The sequence below is a fragment of the Helobdella robusta genome (assembly GCF_000326865.2).
Source record: "Helobdella robusta unplaced genomic scaffold HELROscaffold_64, whole genome shotgun sequence".
NCBI lineage: Eukaryota > Metazoa > Annelida > Clitellata > Rhynchobdellida > Glossiphoniidae > Helobdella > Helobdella robusta.
Genome location: NW_008705358.1, coordinates 414,794 through 432,425, shown reverse-complemented (window position 1 = coordinate 432,425; position 17,632 = coordinate 414,794). Strand labels below are relative to the sequence as shown.

General features: G+C 29.6%; 4 protein-coding genes across 4 annotated transcripts; 1 reads left to right on the top strand and 3 right to left on the bottom strand.

Annotated features, from left to right (window-relative positions):
- Positions 1-4,106: 4,106 nt before the first annotated feature.
- Positions 4,107-6,398, bottom strand: HELRODRAFT_115501 (hypothetical protein). The gene is made up of 5 exons (XM_009030021.1): positions 6,345-6,398; positions 5,966-6,107; positions 5,016-5,208; positions 4,706-4,834; positions 4,107-4,540 (listed from the first exon to the last, which is right to left on the bottom strand). Exons 2-4 carry the CDS (start codon positions 6,095-6,097, stop codon positions 4,737-4,739), a joined length of 423 nt encoding a protein of 140 aa, XP_009028269.1. The 5' UTR covers positions 6,098-6,107; positions 6,345-6,398; the 3' UTR covers positions 4,107-4,540; positions 4,706-4,736.
- Positions 6,399-6,936: 538 nt separating this feature from the next.
- On the bottom strand, positions 6,937-8,530 carry HELRODRAFT_180721 (hypothetical protein; the record flags this gene model as incomplete). Its single annotated transcript, XM_009030020.1, has 6 exons — positions 6,937-7,084; positions 7,169-7,287; positions 7,410-7,477; positions 7,645-7,738; positions 8,376-8,450; positions 8,528-8,530. The coding sequence occupies 6 exons, from the start codon at positions 8,528-8,530 to the stop codon at positions 6,937-6,939; spliced, it is 507 nt and encodes a 168-aa protein (XP_009028268.1).
- Positions 8,531-9,161: 631 nt separating this feature from the next.
- HELRODRAFT_115498 (hypothetical protein) lies at positions 9,162-12,971 on the top strand (the record flags this gene model as incomplete). Its single annotated transcript, XM_009030019.1, has 10 exons — positions 9,162-9,182; positions 9,291-9,483; positions 9,615-9,819; positions 9,942-10,091; positions 10,274-10,450; positions 10,546-10,687; positions 10,969-11,012; positions 11,342-11,424; positions 12,330-12,409; positions 12,707-12,971. Exons 2-10 carry the CDS (start codon positions 9,295-9,297, stop codon positions 12,969-12,971), a joined length of 1,335 nt encoding a protein of 444 aa, XP_009028267.1. The 5' UTR covers positions 9,162-9,182; positions 9,291-9,294.
- A 1,725-nt stretch (positions 12,972-14,696) lies between these two features.
- Positions 14,697-16,863, bottom strand: HELRODRAFT_88492 (hypothetical protein; the record flags this gene model as incomplete). The annotated part of the gene is made up of 7 exons (XM_009029976.1): positions 14,697-14,765; positions 15,301-15,375; positions 15,772-15,888; positions 15,980-16,070; positions 16,272-16,363; positions 16,553-16,615; positions 16,789-16,863. 7 exons carry the CDS (start codon positions 16,861-16,863, stop codon positions 14,697-14,699), a joined length of 582 nt encoding a protein of 193 aa, XP_009028224.1.
- Between the last annotated feature and the right edge of the window lie 769 nt (positions 16,864-17,632).

The window sequence follows — 17,632 nt, the reverse complement described above, 5'->3', positions numbered from 1 at the left end:
CATACATCAACGCTTTCAACTGACTGAAAGTAGAAAGATACCCCTTAGGTAACATGCACAATGAGAAAAATGTTTTTATATTAAGAATTCTCAATTAACCACAGGCATCTGAGTGCATGCACCATTATAGATTCATAAATAAATTAATTAATTAAAATATGAATAAATCCATAAAAAAACCAATAAATCAACAAATAAAAATGAATGAAATGAACATTACTGATTTCAATCTGGGCAAACTTTATATACAATAATAAAACATTTTATATTAAAAATGAGAGAAATTAATTAATTGATTGGTTAAACAAATGAATATTTGAAAGAATTAAATAAGATAAATAACGAAATGTGATAAGGATATTTAATAAAAATAAACATTAATTGTAAATGTAAATAAATTCATAATAATTTTTTTTATATATAAAAAAACACAGAGATACCAGATAACATTCCAAATGTTCTATCATAGAAAAAATCAAACACAAGATAATGATGATGATGATGTTGATGATGACAATGATGATGATGATGATGATGATGATGATGATGTTGTTGATGATGATAGTTGAGAAGACAATATTGAAAATAAGACCAAGTTTCAGTTAAGAAGATCAACAGCAATTAATCTTTTATGATTAGTCAAATAAAAGTTTTTACACCAGTTCATTTAAACACATCCTACCCATAACAACATAATTTATCTTTACTTTAGTTTAGGAATAAACCATCCTATTTCACAACTCATTCTTTTGCCAACTCTCTCTCCCTCTCTCTCTTTTTCTCTCTCTCTTGATATAAATTTAATATACATATAATTTCACAATTCTTTGATAAAACTCTCTCTCTCTCTCTCTCTCTCTCTCTCTCTCTCTCTCTCTCTCTCTCTCTCTATAAATTTAATATACATATAATTTTACAATTCATTGATAAAACTCTCTCTCTTTCTCTATGTATGTATGTTGATATAAATGTATTATACATATATAATTTATTAACCAATAAGACAACGTAGAGGGGCCCAAGCCAGATGATAACAAAGAACCCGATGATCATAAGTAAGGAGAATACACCCCTTATGATCCAATCTTTCCATCTAATGATGACGATGGCCAACATGATGAGTAAAATTTTGATGATGATAAGGATGAAAGTAAAGATATTGCTATATACATATATATGTGAATAAATATGTGAACAGGTTTATAAAAAAATGCATACATATACATTTTATCTATCATATATATATTATTATATTTCAAAGATACACATACACATTCACCCAGATATATACTAAATATATGAATGAATGACTAGTTAAATGAACTATAGTCAATAAACAAACAAACAAATGAATGAATGAACACTTAATGAATAAACAAACAAGTGAACAAACAAATAAATGAACAAACGAACACACCGAGGACTAATTCCATGCAATTTAGCATCAAAGAGTTCAGTCATTTTGTTGTCCTGGGGTAAATCCACAGGCCCAATATCACCTTCTTCGATAACCAAGTCATCATCATCTTTGTCTGGGTTCTAAATTAGTATGTTAACCAATCTTAATGAAATAATTAATAAAATTAATTTAAAAATTTCAAACTACGCTAATTGTCATTTAAAAATTAGTGATCTTAATACTAATTAAAGATGCAATTATTAATAACAAAGGCATTTCAATTTTTCATCTAATTTGTCTTACAACTGAACTGAAAACCAAATAAAAATCAAGCTTTTTTTAGCCTTTTAGTTTTTCAGAGCTTAGAAGCATAAAGAAAAAATTGAAAATTGATAAATTCACAAATCGGGCCCCAAACAAACAACATTTTTATTAATTTATTCATTAAATTTAAAAATTCCCTAACTGGTTCACTTTCACTTTCCAGATTGTCTTTTTCTTTCATATCTTCTTTTGCTTTTCTGTCCTTTTCCTTATTATTGACGACAGGTTCGTGAGGCGATCTCTGACGAATTTCCGCCATTTTTGATTTTTAGCTAATTTAATGAAATATTAATAAAAATCATCATAAGTAAAAACTTTAAACAAAAAAGGAACTTTAAAAAAATATTTAAAAAGATAGAGCCAGACAACAAAAAACCAGATCAAGTAAACAACACATAGATCTTTTGCAAATAAATTTTCAGCAGACCAAAGACAAAGATTGATGAAAAAATATTTTGAATTAAAATTTTTATATGTTTGATTTTTAATCATCTAACTCACCAATCAATCAATTAATCAATCGATTGATCAATCAATCAATTGATCGATTACAAAAACTACTTGGTTATAAAATAAACATTCAATCAACCTATTTATCTATTTCCAAAAAATTGTTCATACACAACATCATACACAACAATTGCACATGTATTACATTGTTTGTATTGCATTCAGTTGCGAGTTGTAGTTGCTGGCTGAGTTATGTGAACAACCCTAAGAAGTGCAGTCTCGACTCTGAGTGGGCTGTTGAAAAAGTAGCGTCGAAGGAGCTCCCCAAATTCATCACGAACAATTATGATTTAACTCTTCAACATGTAGCCCGATCCAACCCGATCTGTAGCCCGACCCGTATGCTACACGAACACGATATATCTAGATATATCATACACACATGAACTGAAGGATTTCTCTTGGCGAACGAACAACAGGTCGAACAGGAACTCCTGATAATACGAGCTATACTTTTGATAATGACACCATGCACATTTCAAGCCACTCATAATTAACATAATTACTTGAAGCTTGAGCTGAACAATTATATATATATATACTCATTTAATAATTACAAGGCGTATCAATTAACACAATTGCATAAACAGAAAAACTCACATTTTTTAAAGCTATTTAACCATTTATTTCTTTCGAAGGAAGAAAGAGCAAGCCATTCATTTTATACTTGAAATTTGATGAAGGGCTTTTCACATTATATATATATATATATATATATATATATATATATATATATATTAGCCCTACCTATTGTAGCCGAAGGTATAAATTGATTTTATTACATTTGGAAGAAAGCACAACGATAAATATATAAATATATTTATAAACATTAGAATGTGTTAATAATTGAAATAATATTAGGCTAACAATTGAACAAATACCATATATATATATATATATATATATATATATATATATATATATATATATGGTATATATATATAAGTAGTATAACATGGCCTATAATGAACATTCAATAAGATTAATACTAGCTCAACATACCAATAGAGTATTCCATTTATAAAGCTCACGGTATCATCATTATTTATAGGCAAAAGGTAAATTTTATGGGTATAATAAAGTCAATATATAACTGATAATAATATTAATAATAAACAAATTAAAAAACAATAGCAAATAGAGTTAAGCTTTGTATTGTAAGAGAATGTTATCAGACAATATTCACCATTTATAATAGACGTGTATGAAATATGTACGCTAATGTGTGTGTTAATATTGTTGTGTATGTGTGTGTGTGTATGTGTTGTACATTTCTAAATGCATTTATGCCAAACAACTGAAAAATTTAATACAAATTTGAAGATGGAGAAATTGATCAGAGATAGCCATCAACTTGGAAATGAACTTACGGAATCAAATTCAAATTATAAAAAAATTACAATACATCTAAGAAAACCATGGGAAACACACACATACACACACACATCCAAACTTGCACACATATACACCAACTAAAGTGTAGGACATGATTAGAGCATATAAAAAAGTAATGAAAAAAAAATTTGGTTAACTTAATGGATCATAATAAAGAAAGTAGTAGAATTACCAAAAACAATTAATTAATTGATTAACTAATTAATTAATTGACCATAGGTTTTTAAAGCTATTCGTGTCTGGAATGCCTACAATTAAAATGAATATATATATATATATACATATATATATATATATATGTATAGAGCAACAAAAAACAATAACGACGATAATAATAGCAATAGAGTTATAGCATGAACGGATAATTAACATATATGACACATGATGGCAGATTATAAACGAATAAATATAATAAAAAGAGAGCCAAAAGTATTTTCAACTAAAAATTATCATTAGACTTCACTATATATATATATATAATATATATATATACATGACATAATTTTTGATTATTTAATATTATCATCCATAAAAAAAGGTTTTATTCATAATAAAGAACAAAGAAAGGAGTGGAAGAAATAATTTTATAAGTGGTAAATATATAAAACTGGAGACAATAGAAATGTAAATAGATAGGACAGAATAAATTTTAAACAACCAAAAATTATTACAGATAATAATAATAATATAAAAATATTAATAGAGGGAATAATGGAAAGAAAGAAAAATTAAGAATACAAACGTCTTTTAATTTGAATAATATTTATGTATACGTGTATATATATAAATATATATATATAAATACATAATTACATGTATATATATATATATATATATATATATATATGTAAAAATATTAAATATAATAATAATTATTGTTGTCAGCTCTTTGTTAGGTTGTTGGTCAAACATCTGTTAAGAGGGAAAGGAAAAAATTATATATACATAGATAATAAATTAGAATGATAGGTAATAAATTTCAAAGACCAAAAATGTTGGATTCAATTGAACATAGTTAGTCATATTATTGCACTCTTTATCATTCTTCACCGACAACATCATCACTCACTCACTTACTCAGTATCATCTTGATCTCTATCATCAGCTTCTACATGTTCTGCGTCTCAAGGTACTCTGCAATGTTGGCTACACCCTTGTTAACATTTCCCTGCTGCTTGCCTTCAGGGCAGTGGCCTATTACAATTGCTGTTTTTGGAAAACATTTTTTTTTCAAAATTACATAATTTGAAAATTTTAAACCATTAATTTAATTTAATTTATTTTAATTGAATTAAACACCTGTTCATTTTATTTCATCAGCCTTTACTAATTGAAAACAACCTAAGGCTGATTTTTCAATTATAAAAGTGAGTAAGTGAAAACCAACCAGTTTTTGAGGCTTGTAGTGTCAAACCTCCCAGACCTTTGCTCTTGGCCAGAACCAGCTTGCCATCTTCCTCGCGCAAAAATTGATATTTTTGTCCCTCAACTACGATGCCAGATGCTTGAAAATTGCTAAAATTCTTTGAGGTGAAACTTGCCCCAATGGTGGTCGCTTCGGCTTGCGTTATTTTCAAAGCCTATATGCAAAAAAATTTTAATAAATTATTAAAAAAAATGTAATTTTCCAAGGTGGAGAGGCAGGAAGTATCAACAAAATACAAATTTAAACACTATTATCTATCTATGTGATGTTTAAAGTGAGTTGTTATATATTGTGTAAAGTGATATGTTAATTTATTTAGGATAATGTGGTCTATAATTAGTTATCATGTGATCTATGTATAACATGTCAACAGCCTAACTTGAAAACCACTTATAAACTGGCATGCAAGCCTTATATATTAGCAGGCATTTGATATTTTAGCAGGAATTTTCCTACAACTGAACCACTTGAATGTATAAGATGATAAATAATTTAAAAAATTGTACAAAGTTTTAAACTACTTTTAAGATATGCATAAATGTAAATAAATTGATAATATAAATAATAAAGCAAATAGGAAAAGTCACAAATCGAAGTTTAAATATTTTCATGAATTGGATTCATGTGTTTATAAATATAATAAACATAATATTTTGAAATTTGTTTATTAAATAAAATAAATAAATAAATATGGTCTCATTTCCTGTTATAACTTAATATCTAGACTCAAAAATTAATTACATCCTTTAACTTTCCTAATGGATTTAACACAACAAGCAATCCAACCAAAAATACTTAATTTTCAAAAAATCAAAAAGCAAATGCCAAAATACAGCCCAAGAAAAGAAGCACAGAAAGACAAATACCACACAAAGTTAAACTAAAAATGATTAAATTGTGAAATCAGTAACATTCTTGTGGGTGTCAGAAGTCCACTTAGCGCCATTGAACCCAATGATGCTGCCCTTGTCACAGTGGGACTCGCCCTTGCAGTCCTTGCAGTGGGCAATCAAGTTGTCAATGTATGAATCCCAGCCAGACATTTTTGCAGAGCTAAATGAGTAAATTTATCACTAATTTAACACTGGATAGTGAAAAGTATTAACAAATATTTGTGAATCCGTGATGTAGATAAATTTTGAAATCATTTCCGCAAACTGCTTAAATGGAATTTAACATCCTGGTAGTACGAGATGGCACTTTTGCGTGATTTTAGTCTCAAAAATATTTACTAAATCGTGAAAAAATAGTAAAACAAGATAATGAAATGAATGAAAAATGGCTACTAACAATGAAATGAATCTCTAATTTAGTACACAATAAAGAAAAAAACAGACGAAGAGAAGGCTTCAAACCCGGAAGCGGTACTAAGGCGTGTCTTTTATAGTCATGCGCATAGGCTTTAGAAAAAAGAAATGTACAGTTTTAATGATAAAACAGTGCTGTGTAGGAGGATATATGTTGGGTTGAATTGCGCCATGTCTTATGTACCGATCAAAATGTATGTATAGGAGAACACTTGATAAAAGTCATATAAAATTTGGTAAAAAAACTAAAACGGCCGAATAGTTACCAATATGCGTTACGGAACTCGAACTATAGTTCGATTTTTTCGTAACGGCTTTTTTTTATTCTTTAAAAGTTAGGATCCGACAGACGCAGAAACTGTTACAACAAGTAAGGCAATCTGATATAGCGAATCAAGCTGGTAGTTTCATGTTACTAGATTCATGAAGTACTCAATCTACCTAGAACGAAAATGTAAAATTCTGTAATGGAAATCCGTAAGTTTTTGACACATCGCGTAATTTATCTAAAAAATACTACACATAATTAAAAAAACGTAATTAATGCAATCAGATCCAAAAAAAGTTGACAGAATTTATTCAGAATTTTTAAGGTTTACATTAGCAAATGGATTAGCGTGTATAGAGACGCTTCTAATTTTAACATCTGTGATTGGTCTGTAGGAATTCTCTTTTACAGGAACATTCTCTAATGTGTCAAGGACTTCAATGCCATCTATCACTCTGAAAAATAATTTCATTTTTGAAAATTTCAAATTATCAAAAGAACAAATGAAATAATCAGTAAATAAGTAACACCACAAATACTTTGCAAAGACAGTATATTTCATGTCAAGTTGTGGATTTTTGTTATAAGTTATGAAGAACTGAGAGCCATTTGTGTCTGGGCCGTTGTTTGCCATTGAAACAATTCCTCTGGTTGAGTGCTGTGTTTGTGCGTGTGTGTTTGTGTGTGCATTAGAATATATTTCAAATTTGTAAAAAACACCAAAAAATAAACATTAAGTAAACCATTATGAAAAAATAAAGTCCCAAATAAATGAAGAACCTTTAATGTATCATTGAATTCATCTTCAAATTTTTTCTTCCAAATGCTTGCTCCTCCCTTTCCAGTGCCTGTGACAAACAACAATAAAATGAATATTCAAGAATAAAGATAAATATTCAAGGATAAAGATGAATATTCAAGAATAAAGATGAATATTCAAAAATAAAGATGAATATTCAAGAATAAAGAACTTGATATCAATATAACTTTTGAAACTATCCATAGAAAAAATAACCAGTTGGATCTCCAGTCTGTACAATAAAGTCTTTAATATTTCTGTGGAAAACATTGCCATCATAATAACCACTCGCGCATAGAGCCAGAAAGTTCTAGATGGAATACACAGTGTTAAGGATAATATTTAAAGATTTATTAACAACAGGTTTTTAGAGAAAATTAAGAAATTAAGAATGTTTTGAAAGTTTTAATTTTAATCATCTACAATGGATATTAAAATTCATTTTAGAAAAACTTTTGAAAAACGTTTTGTTTTAATGTCTTGAATTAAAATATATATTAATTTTGAGTCTCTAATCATAAAACAGAAGTACCTGTAGGAAATATAATTATAATATATTATTTAAGGAGTAACTATAATATAAATGAATAAATGAAGATCAATTTGGTAATTTAGTTAGCTTGGTTTTATCTTTATTATTTATTTGGTTAGCTTGGGTCATCTTTATAAATTAATAACCAAAAACTATTATTCATTGAATTTATTGTTATTTTTATATAACATAAAAAGTATTAATAAAACCATATTATATCATGTTATGTTATATATAATTATAATATAATATAAAAAAAATTTAATAAATATGTAAGTTGTAAAGGTAAGTAAATTAAAAAAGTAAAATAAAGTGAAACACAAACTACAGACTTTATTTTATTTAATAGGAAAACTTAGTAAGGATAAGTTTAAATAATAAAACGTCATAATAATATATATTCAATACTGTCAACCTCACATGTTTTAGGACAGTGATCACAAAAAAGTTCCAACTTCATGTCACCCAGATCAGTGTGCAGAGTGACAGCCTGCCCAATTTGAAAAAAGTCAATTTAATGTCGACAAAAAAATATAATTTGGGTTTAATATAAAATGACAGACAAACCATTTATTTCCTTCTTAAAAATGAGTTTCGGTCAGTTTTCAAAATTTTGAACTTTTAACGCGAGCGATAATATATTTTCTTGATTATGGAGGACTGTTGTCGTTTTATTTATATACTTATTAATCTTAGTATTTTAATCTACAAAAAAAAATAAAAAAACATTTTCAAATAAAAGGGTTTTTTTTTTTAATTTAATTAAATGTTATTAATAATTTTATAACACTGTTCAATTTATAAAGTTATCTAATCATGAATATATACTATAGGGTTGTTTTTCTAGACCGTAGTAGACGATAATGAAGTTAATTTTAAAAATATAAATTTCACTTTTTTAATAATCTCGATTTTAATCTGTGAGATAATAGGTCTTATTTACTAGATAATAGATCTTATTTACTAGTTTTTTTTTAAGATAAAATTACTAATTACTAAGATAAACCCGGCTCTAGTTGGTCACTACTGCTACATTACACTGGATTTATTTGATTTAAATTTTAAAATTTTACAGACTCCACAACTTCAAAGTTCAAACAATCCTGGTAAGTAACATGACTTAGTTCTATTCATAATCTAATGTAAATTTTATTTTTCTATGATTTCTGATTTTCATACATTTTCTTAGGAGTAAGTTACAAACAGTCACCTTTAGTTCAGAGTGGGCTTTAGTTTAGTTTAATAAGTTTTAAATGTTTTAAATTTAAATTAAAAAAAACTGATCAAATTTATTTAATTAATTTCAATTGATATTATTTTATTTAAAAAGAAAAATGGCAAGTTGTAGAAGTCGTATGGGCACAAAGACGTGCAGATTAAGCTCTATGCTGACTCTGACACTAACTTTCTTCCTGGTTGAGTTAATTGTTGGCCATGTGACTCATTCTCTGGCGCTCATTGGGGACTCCTACCACATGCTGTCCGATGTCGTTGCTCTCATAGTTGGAATTGCTTCACTCAGGGTTGGCAATTTGTAAAAATGTTGAATTTTAACTTTTAAATAATACTTTTTGACAAGCATTATTGTTTTATCAATTGACGGACTTTTATGTTGTTGTTATTTTCATATGATGAAACATTTTTATTGATTTAGATATCCAAGTTGAGGTCCCACAAAAACACATATGGTTGGGCCCGGGCTGAAGTAGTCGGTGCCCTAATCAACTCAGTCTTCCTAATTGCTCTGTGCTTCACAATCCTCACTGAGGCTATTGAGAGATTTACGAATCCAGAAAAAATTGAACATCCCCACGTTTTGTTGTATGTCGGCATTGCTGGCTTCGTCATCAATCTTATAGGTATGTCATTCTTTGGTATTCCTATTATTATTTCTATTATTAACTCACTGATTATATAGAAAACTAAGTAAATGACTAATTTACTACATAATAAAATAATTAATTGCTTTACTAATCTCCAGGCCTGCTGCTACTGCACGGACACGCACATGGTCACAGCCATGGCGGGAGCCACTCACATAACCACCCCAGTACAACTACCACCGCAACCACCCCTGTTATCACCACTGAGAGTATAGTTGTGAAGTCAAGTTCCGATAAGTTCCTTGCAAGTTAGTAACTCACAAGCTTTTGGCTTCGTGGCAGTGTGGAAATTAATCAAAATTTAAGGCATATAATTAATAAATGATGATTTATCTAGTTTTATTGCTGAAAATTTTTATTTAATTCCACAAAAATTTAAAATACTAAAATAACACAAATGTTAAAAAATTATTTTAAATAATTATCGCAGACGACCTAAACGAGGTACAGTCATTGACAGTCAAGACAGCCATAGCTGCTATGGCAGCAGTGGGTGGTGGAGATGATGAGGAAGAAGAGGACAAAGATGCCCCCAGCGACACTGCCAGTACTGACACGGAAGAGGGCATAGTCGATGTTGACGCCATTAGGGGAAAGCCTAAAATTAGTGAGTGCCATTAATTTATCTTTGAATATTTTTTATTATCATTATTATTCCATTTCTTAAATTTTAAACTATTTTAAATTTGTTCATTCGACAAGAGACCAGCACGCAGCTTAACATGCGCGGTGTCTTCCTCCATGTGCTTGGAGACGCCCTGGGCTCCGTCGTGGTCATCATCAGCGCCATCTGCATCATCTTCATCGAGCAGGACTGGAAATATTTCATTGATCCGGTCCTCAGGTTTTGTTGTTTGTTTGTTTTCAGTAAATTAGGCAGCTAATTAGGCAGTTAAATTAGGAAGTTTATTTTGTCTTTCAGTGTCTGTTTGTAGAGAATGATGATGAATAGACAATTATTTTTATTACAATAATAATAAAAACAATATTAATAATAATAATAATAACGGTGGTAATGATGACGATGGTGGTGGTGTTGATGATGATGATTATATACTTTTATTTTTGAAATGTGAAACGTTTTGAAGTTCAACATTGAATTTGTGACACATTTTATTTTTTCAGTCTGGTCTTAGTAGCTATTGTCCTATCAACAACTATTCCTTTGTGTGAGTTCAATATGTGTGACATTTTTTTTCCATTTATTACTTCATTCATCGCTGCATTCATTCATACATTCATTCCTACATTCGTTCATTACTACATTCATTTACTCCTTTATTGATTCATTCACTCCTACATTTATTCATTCTTTTATTCATTCACTCATTCATTCGTTTACGTATAGTAAGAAAATCAGTATTGAGACTATATTGCAAGCAGTACCAACACTCCTTTAGTCATTCCTCTTCATTCATTTTTGAATTCGTTCGTTCACTCATTCATTCATTTATTTATTAATTCATTCATTTTATAATTTATTCATTCATTCATTCAGTAAGAGAGTCTGCATTGATACTATTGCAAACTGTACCGACACACATTAAAGTATCTACACTCAAAGATAAGCTATTAAGCAAGGTTAGAGATTCGAATTAATTAAACGAGAACTCTCTTCTTTTTCTCAAAGCCAGAGTTACGAATGATCAAAGAAATGAAATGTTAAGAAATGTCAACTAGAAAGCCATTATGCTCGTTTCAAAACAAAAACCAACCGTAAAATAACTATAATTTAATTGTAGTAGTTTAAGTAGTGAAGTATAATCAAGTTTATATCCTAAATTGTTCCTGTCACAATAGAAGTGCCATATATGATAGATAGATGGATGGATGGATGGATGGATAGATAGATAGATAGACAGACAGACAGACAGACAGATAGATAGATAGATAGATAGATAGATAGATAGATAGATAGATAGATAGATAGCCAGCCATGCAACAGTCTCCATCATCTCTCAGCATTAAATGAAACCGGCCATAATAAATATTATAATGATTAAAAATGAATGAATGATAATTATAGCATTTTATGAGTTAATAATTATAGCTGAATCCTGCTCTCTTAATGATATAACTTAAATGGCTTTGTATACTATGTCCCAGGCCTTTGATCTGTTTGTGATAATGATGTTTGTGATGTTGATAATGATGTTTGTGATGTTGATGATGATGTTTGTGATGTTGATGATGATGTTTGGGATAATTATACTGTTGATTGGCTTATTAATGATGATAAGGATGTTAATTAATGTTATAGCCATCATATATCTTTCGTCATTATAATTACTTTTATCAATAACTACCTCTATTGTTATCATATAATTTTATTATTATCTTATAATTATTATCTTATAATTATTATCTTATAATTATTATCTTATAATTATTTTCACAACAATGAATATCATATTAAATATCATTATCATCATCATCATCATCATCATTTTCAACATCATCACCATCACGGGCGACCGGACGACCAGGTGAGTGGCGTGTTAGCGGTGCACGAGTTCCACGTCTGGCAACTGGCTGGCAGTCGCATAATTGCATCTGCACATATAAGGTGTGTTTGTCTGTCTGCGTGTGTATGTATGTATGTCTGTGTGCGTGTGTGTGTGTGTACGTACGTGTGTTCGCATACTTGAGTTTTATTCATTTATTAATGTTCATATCACAGTTTACCATTAGGCTTTGTGCTTAGGAGGGCTCTTGAGTAATTAACTCTCATTAAATGAATAACCCCATTTGTAAACCTTGCTTAGTTTTTTTTTTATAAACATGCCTAATTGTGTTAATTTATGTTAATTTATTCACAGAACTTGCTGCCTAATTGTAATAATTTATATTGATTTATTTGCAGATGTCAGAGCTTGAGAGATTATATGAGGATAGCAGAGGAGGTTAAGTCATTCTTTCACAACGAGGGCATACATTCCACAACCATTCAGCCGGAGTTTGTCGAGGTAACTACTACTCCATTCATTCATCCCTTCTCTCATTCATTCGTTCATTCTCATATATTCATTCTCGTCACCAATCTATTAATTAATTCACAGTCAAACAATCAGCGTTTTATTTTCGTAAGTCAATATCCGTCAAAAGACATTCTCTCACACACACAATGAATGGACATTAGCAATAATTTCAGCCCTTCAATAGACATTTACAACTAATCCTCGTCTATACTATACAATTAAAAAAAAATTACAACTAACCAATCACTTATCCACCGACTGCAAACACAGTTCGAGGAGTTGATAACAGGCTCTGACTGCCTGCTCGAGTGCGGCCCGGACAAGACTTGCCACGTGGATACCTGTTGCGCGAGGAGTTCCACCAACAACAACAAACCTGCGTCTGCAAACGACGATCGCTCCTCTGTTCGTTCTCTTAGGCTGAGAAATACTACAGCAACGACATCTTCTGGCAACAACAACAACAACAATGAAATCAGGGGGGTCCAGAGTAGTGTTAATACTAATTCTAGTGCTGCTGCCACGACTGATGATGCTAAGAATTCATTTAATATTGTCTAGCAGAAAGTATGTAAGAAAGATTTTTTTGTTCTCATTTGTGTGTGTTTGGAGAGATATGAATGTGTATATTTTGGAGAGAGAGAGAGAGGGAGAGAGAGAGAGGGAGAGAGAGAGAGAGAAAGTGCGAGTATAGCTGCTTGCATAGGGTTTTTTTGTTAACTAACTTTTTTTTAAGATATTTCATAACTCTATTAAGTTTACCATAAATAAGGCTCAATTAATCATCTTAATTTGCAATCCCACTTGCAGGTTCAGCGAGCCAGCCAGTCAGCCAGCCACTCAAAACACGTTCCTATATACATACGTAGATTCTAGATTTATACATTCATGTACAGAACGTTAATAAACTGATCGCATATTATTGATTACGACTTCTTAGCAATACCTGCAATATATATAATATATATATATGTATAATAATAATATATATATTTTTACAATATTCTATAAATTCTACCGAATGTTTGGCGTTAATATGTTTGTATTCGGTAGAATTTATAGAATATTGTAAAAATTATGGTCTATTACCAACATATATATATATATATGCACGTTTGTATGAGTATGTGTATGTCATGTGATTGATTTAAATTTTTTATTGATAGATTAATTTGAGTTAATAAATCGATTGTTGAGTTTGATTTAATTGAGACTCGCCTAGATGAGGTTTTTGCTGTACATTTAACCATGCAAACGCGTATTATTGTTATGGTATTCTTTAATGTGTGCGCGTGTTTGAAATATATATATATATATATATATATATAAACATAAACATCTTTCGTTGTTTTAAATGTATTTTTGTGTAGTAGTGCGTATGTATACGTACGTATGTATAGCGTATATACATTCTGACAAACATAATATATATATGTGTACATATACATCTTTCATTGTTTTAAATGTGTTCTTGTGTAGTATGTGTGTGTGTATACATACATACATACATACATATAACTTGAATAAATGTATGTAATGGTATTGTATCTACCCACAATTTGATATCAAATCAATAATTTTTTACACTCAGACATGACTAAGTAGGTAGCCATTTTAATACAAATTTTTTAATTGTTGGTTGTTTTACTGTTAAATATAACTCTTTTTTTACAAATTTTAGGTAGAAAGAAATATTTATAATTGTAATATTTAATTGAATTTAGTTTGAATTTAATCATTAAAATTGTAATATTTAATTGTATTTAATTATTATAATTGAAATAACGGACGAAAATATATATATGACGGAGTAACAAAAAATAAGAATAATAATAATAAGAAAAATAATAAGAACAATAATAAGAATAATAAAGATCAGTCGATGATATGCTCCAGTATGCCCTGTCTGATCATCTGCTCGCATTCGGATCTCATCATGAAGTGCTGAACGTGAGAGAGAGAGTGAAGTTGAGAAAGTGAGGGGAATAGAGAGAAAGAATGAATGTATTGAGAGAAAGCGAGAGAAATACAGACGATTGCTTTGTAGATAGGTAGATAGATAGATAGATAGATAGATAGATAGATAGATAGATAGATAGATAGATAGATAGATAGATAGATAGATGGATGGATGGATGGATGGATGGATGGATGGATAGATGGATGGATGGATAGATGGATGGATGGATAGATGGATGGATGCATAGATCAAAAGCTAAAAGAGTAAAAGAATGTGTTAATTTTTATATCATTAACAATAATAATAATACACTTTAACAGTTGAATATATAATATAGAAGATTTGTATTTCACACATACGCACGCAGACACACGCATATCATTGTATTCAGTTGTATAGGCGTTTATCCTTTTGTTCATTTGTTCAACCATTCACTCTTAATGTCCATTCATTCATTTATTTATTTATACGTTCGTTCGTTTGTTCATTTGTTCGTTCATTTATTCGTTCACTTTCTACCTGACTATTTTTACTCAGTAATATCGTGTTGCCATCCTGTGTTTCAAACTCACCATGGTCCTGTAGGCATCTCACCTACGTTAGTTAGATGGGTAGAGATAAAATATGTTAAAGTACTTTACGCTTGGAGATGTATGTATAAGTAGAGAAGTGTGGAGATGTATGTATATATACATGTATAAAGAAAGATACTTAAAGAAACAAAGAGTGAGGAAAAGAAATTGAAGAAATGTGAGAAAGAAAGAGAGAAAGAGAAAAAGTGAGAGAGAGAGAAATAAACAAATGAATCATTACCAAACACATTTTTATAAAAATAGATGGATAAATAAATCTCTATTCCATCCATGATTTCTATTGTCAGTATTTAAACAGCAGAGAATTAGGATAGAAAAGATGAAAGAATCTATGAATTTAACAATAAAATAAATCAAAAAAATAATAATAACAAATAAAAAGAATAATAATAATAACCTCAATGTATAAACTCTTAGGTGGTTTAGTATCTTGAGTCAGGTCCAGGCCTCCGTGATCTCCAATGCATCTCATGTAAGTTGCCAGCATTCTATTGTACTTGGTAAACCATTGTATCTACATATGGGTAAATATTATGGTTATAATTAATGTTAATATATGTTGAAAGAGAGAGAGAGAGAGAGAAAAAGAAAACATTTGTACAAACTTCATGCTCTGATAAATTACTCTTAATTTCCAGAGGCAAAACACTTCCTATGTCCCATCTCATTTGTCTAAGGATTGATATTCTGTTGTATCTGTGAGTTTGTGTGTACGAGAGAGAGTGTGTGTGTGTGTTGGTGTGTGTAAGTATGTATGTATGAATGTCTGCCTGAGTAAGTTAAGTTGGCATGAGGAGTAATTTAATTTCATATAGGAAATATAATGTTTGAATAATTTCCTTGAAAATAAAAAATTTTACCAAATGAAAGAATGATATAAATAACAAAATTATGTACAGATATGCGAGAAGACATCTTTTGTTTCGTTCCAAAGCAGCATGCCTCATCTGAATAGCTGGGTAGTACTCTTTCTGGCCAGCCATGGTTAACTTTCTGGTATTTTAAGATTAAATTACCATAATAATTTAGGTTTATCATAGTTATAAATTATAGTCAAATATATTAAAATATTAAAAAAGTATAGAATGAGTCTTGAAATTTTTTTAAATTTTGACTGAAAAAATTTCAAAATTAATAAAACTAGCATGGAATGATGACAAAAATAAAAAGACATACACATCTTCTTGGTTCTGTTCAAAAAGAATTTTCATCTCATCTAGAACATTCTTTATTAAATCGTTCTAGTTTTTGTAAAAAATTTTTAATTTTAAAAAATTCAAAGAAAAATCCGATTAGTAGATAAGTAGTGTTTGGCATCTGCTTTGGTCTTCTGTTTGGTTTTGGTGTCTATTCACAGATTTACATTGCAAAAATTATAGAATCAAAGTTCAAAATTTTTTATTAAGTGTCTTACATTGTAGAGAGGCAAACTTTTTCCTTGCGCTCGTTGCAATTCTTTCACTAATTCTAGGGCTTTTTCGCCAAACATTTTTGAGGTGTTCAAACCAAAAATGAGACAGCGCGATTTAATAGTTGTTTACTTTTAAATAGTACTTGTAATTAAAAGTAAATTTAAATAACAAATTTTGAATTGAGAAAGTTTAACGCATATAATTAGAATTAACGCCAATCATTATCCAAAAAAACATCGAATCCAACAGGTCCTACGTAATTAAAACTTACATTTTGAACTAAAGATTTAAAATATTCTAATTAATGGACACATTTTGAGTTCGTTACTCGTCTTTCTCGTTCTTTTTTACCACGTCAAAGCAGCCGTCCATAAAGGGGGGTTAACAATAAAATATAAAAGATCCTCATTAGAAAGCTTACCGTTGTATGCACCTCAAATTGCTTAGTTATATAAATAATCCTATCTACCTACTTATTAAATTATCTAACTTATGATATCTTAGAGTGTATAAGCGCGTTACATATTTCAGATCCCTTCAAATCAAACATACCTTGCCCACAAGGTAGGAGTTTAGAACGCAGAAATAGGCAGGTAGGACGCACCTTTTATTTCTCTCTTTCATGTTACGAGTTAGTTTTAGTTTTGTTTGCACCCACACTTAATGCCTACAGTGAACAAAAACAAACATTGTGCTATTATACGAACGTAATATACAAACATGTGTGCAATTTCATGTAGATGGGATTATTTATTACTTATAATGGGAGTATTATGGGATAAGTGCACGCGTCTAACTAATTTGAGACGCGTGCACTTTTTTTATCTCTCTCATGAACGGCTGCAA